Source organism: Bison bison, unplaced genomic scaffold (genome assembly GCF_000754665.1).
Source record: "Bison bison bison isolate TAMUID 2011002044 unplaced genomic scaffold, Bison_UMD1.0 scf7180017864163, whole genome shotgun sequence".
Lineage (NCBI taxonomy): Eukaryota > Metazoa > Chordata > Mammalia > Artiodactyla > Bovidae > Bison > Bison bison.
Window position 1 is genome coordinate 3461111 of NW_011494735.1, and position 3792 is coordinate 3464902.

At 41.1% G+C, this 3792-nt stretch overlaps 1 protein-coding gene across 7 annotated transcripts in view; it reads left to right on the forward strand.

Annotated features, from left to right (window-relative positions):
- Positions 1-3792, forward strand: part of BEST3 (bestrophin 3) — a 55675-nt gene that overhangs the window by 38215 nt on the left and 13668 nt on the right. Inside the window, exon 10 of one of the 7 annotated variants that reach the window (XM_010841536.1) lies at positions 3490-3675. The exons of the other annotated variants lie outside the window; for them this stretch is intronic. Within the exon in view, the coding sequence (XP_010839838.1) occupies positions 3490-3607 (118 nt within the window). The 3' untranslated portion in view covers positions 3608-3675. Of the gene's footprint in view, positions 1-3489; positions 3676-3792 lie in introns of those variants that run through there. 7 annotated transcript variants of the gene reach the window in all.

Genomic DNA, 3792 nt, shown 5'->3' on the forward strand with positions numbered 1-3792 from the left:
CCAGTGCATTTTCTTGGCAAAACTCTATTAGTCTTTGCCGTGCTTCATTCTGTATTCCAAGGCCAAATTTGCCTGTTACTCCAGGTGTTTCTTGACTTCCTACTTTTGCATTCCAGTCCCCTATAATGAAAAGAACATCTTTTTTGGGTGTTAGTTCTAAAAGGTCTTGGAGGTCTTCATAGAACCGTTCAACTTCAGCTTATTCAGCGTTACTGGTTGGGGCATAGACTTGGATTACAGTGATATTGAATGGTTTGCCTTGGCAAATTGCAATAACATGATACAGTGTTATCAACTATATTCACCATGTTTTAATTAGATTCTCAGACCTTATTCATCTTACAGCTGAAACTTTGTACCTTTTTACCTATTTTATCCCTATTTCCCCCAACCTCCTAGCCCCTGGCAGTGATTTTTCTACTCTGTGTCTCTATTGTTGTTGTTGTTTAGTCTTAAGTTGTGTCTGACTCTTTGTGACCCCATGGACTGTAGCCCACCAGGCTTCTCTGTCCATGGGATTTTCCAGGCAAGAATACTGGAGTGGGTTCTCATTTCCTTCTCCAGAGTATCTTCCCAACCCAGGTATCAAATCTGAGTCTTCTGCATTGGCAGAGATTCTTTACTTCAGAGCCACAAGTGAAACATGTTTCTATTAGAATAACAATTTGATATGCAAAGCAGAAGAGCCAAGAAATGAATCTGGAGGGAGAGGTAAGGAAGGATCACAGAGGGTTTTAGAGTCTGAGTAAAGAGTTTCAGCCTTTTTCCAAAGCTATTAAATGACATGGTCACATTCGTGTTTTAAACAAGTTGTCCTTGCAACTGGCTGAAAGATGGATGCCTAGGGATAGGACTAGAGCCAGAGAGACCAGTGAGCAGGCCATTGGTATAGTTTAGACAGAAAAGCATAAGGGCCAAAGTAGCGCAGTGCTTCACGGTATGTTGACAGTGGAGATGGCAAAAGGGACAGATTTGAGAGAGGAGGAGTTTAAAATGATGGAGTGATTGGTAATGAACTAAGGATGACAGAGAGTAGTGAGAAAGAGCTGCTGAAAGGGAAAAATATGAGCCAGCTTCCTTTCGCGTGGGTTGCATTTAAGGCATCTGTGGGCAATTCACATGGAGATGTCCAACAGGCCGGGAGCACAGAGACAAAACTAAGCAGAGGGATGCTTTTAACTGTTATCACTACGTGGGTGTGTTAGAACCGAAAGAGTGGGGGAGAGCACCCAGGAACCGTGTCAAGTGAGTAGGACAGAATACAAAGGGTAGAACACTGTCACTTAAAGGGTGATCAGAATAAAGGGGTCCTTGAAAGAGAGTAGGAATCCTCACTACAGATGCAGGAGAAGATCCCTGAGAATGCCCTGTCCTAGAGACCAAGGGTGGAAGTTTCAACATGAAACCTGAAAAGCACCATAGGAGTTTGCATTTTAAAGCGACTGGAGACTTAAGTGAGAGTGTGAGGCAGAAGCTAAATTACAGCAGGTTGAGGGGTGATTGGGAGGCAAGGAGATCAAGATTGCCAATGTAACCCATTTTTCCAATAATTTTATAATAGGAAAACTCAAACATATACAGAAGTAGAAAACAAACTATAATAAATCTCAGGTAGCCATCACCCACCTTCAGTTATCAAGTCATGGCCAACCTGGTTTCATACATCTTCCCACTCATCTTTACCCACTGTGAAGCAAATATAACCACAATACCACTTTCATGCCTTAAAAACAAAATACCCAAAACTCAAAATAATTCCTTAACTCGTTAGCTATACATGAACTCTTTTGTTGAGAAGTCTGGATTGTGGAGAGGAGATACAGTAGACAGTATCCAATGAGACATAAGGTCAAGGACAATGTCATATTTTTAAACTATTTTATAACATTTTAGGATGGGAACACCTTAAGCATGTTTACAGGAAAAAGCGAATCTGCCCTCCCTATGCTACCACCCATCCTTGGAATTACTTTAACCATGCCTGTGGAATTGCACTTCGCTGTTACGCCCTGGTCCTGTCTGGACAGATCCACCAAGACTGCCTATGGTATTCACTGGAGTACTGTCCACTGTATGTCCACTGTATGATTTAGCATCCCTTTCATCAAAGGACCCATGGAGAAAATTTATCTCAGCCATCCATGGGGAGAAAAAAAAAAGCTTTGCCTCTTACGGGTAACTCTTACACTATTTCTCTTACAGACTATGGATCTTATCATTGATGATGGTCTTTTCATTTTGGCTACTGAAAACCAAATCCACAGGCCACCTTTAGTCCGTCTGTAACACTTTTTGGCATGGATCTCTAGGAACCCTGTTGGTCTCATCTTGTTAGTGTTCCTTATTCTTTGTTGTGGTTCAGTCACTAAGTCGTATTTGACTCTTCTGTGATTCCATGGACTGCAGCCCTCCAGGCTCCTCTGTCCATGGGATTTGCCTGGCAAGAATACTGCAGTGGGTTGCCATTTCCTTTCCCAGAGGATCTTTCCAACCAAGGGATTAAACCGCATCTTCTGCATTGGCAGGCAGACTTTTTACTACTGAGTAACCTGGGAAGACTTTTCCTTATTCTAACCCTGTCTTTAGACATTATTGCATTGTTATTATCTTTATAAGCCACCTTAAAGCCTTTATAAGATGAAGTAAGATATAATAAAGAAACAAATCAATGTCTCTTCTAGCTCTGAAAAAGGACTGAAAAAGGACAGGTAGAGTGAAGGGAGAGGGGAGGGAAGACATGGGAGCCAGGGGAATTGACAGAGAAGGGCCTAGAGAAAACCTGGGGGGCAGCAGGGGCTGGGGCTGCTCACAAGGAGGGAGGCCTCAGAGCCTGAGTTGGAGGGAAGGGCTGAGGATGGATGTTGCAAAGGGCAAGGGGAAGTGGTACCTGTGCAGTCAGTGAAGCAGGAATGTGTTCCCACCACATCCAACCATCATCATGTCTTTTTTTAATGTTTATTTTTATTTATTTGGTTGCCCCAGTCTTGGTTGTGGCATGGGAACTCTTAGCTGTGGCATTTGGAATCTAGTTACCTAACCAGGGATCAAACTAGGCCCCCTGCATTGGGATGGCAGAGTCTTAGCCTTGGGACCACCAGGGAAGTCCCTTATCATATCTTAATTCAAAGAAAGATGTAACTGACAAAGCTCTTCCTTCTTTGCTGAATCTGATTTGAACATTTTTAAAGATTTGTTAAAGGCTTCTGTTTTAAAACAGCATTTTAAAATTTCTAACACCAAAGCAATGCTGAAGCTCCATCTCCCAATCCTTGTACATAGCACCTAGAATAGAAATGCTTTCATAGATATATTTGTCTTGAGCTTTTAATAAACCACATTATTTATTGCACAGCCTCTAATCTCCACTTAGTAAACCATTCTATGAAATAACTGAACAATGAAAAAGAATCTTTCCTATTTGAACTCCATTCCCATTACCATACCTAAGATGATTTCAACTGAAGCTCTTTGTTCTTTGTCATAATATAGAATGCTTTCTGATCTGCTATTTCGATTGAGGCATCGTTTCATTAGCTTAACCATGGAAACACTAGTAACCAAGATTAATAAAGCACCCACAAGCAGCCAAAAGAAGAGTTGTCCATAAGATGCACATCAAGAAAACATACCCAATATCTACCTAAAGAAACTAAAGACCTATATATAGAAAACTATAAAACACTGGTGAAAGAAATCAAAGAGGACACTAATAGATGGAGAAATATACCATGTTCATGGATTGGAAGAATCAATATAGTGAAAATGAGTATACTACCCAAAGCAATTTATAGA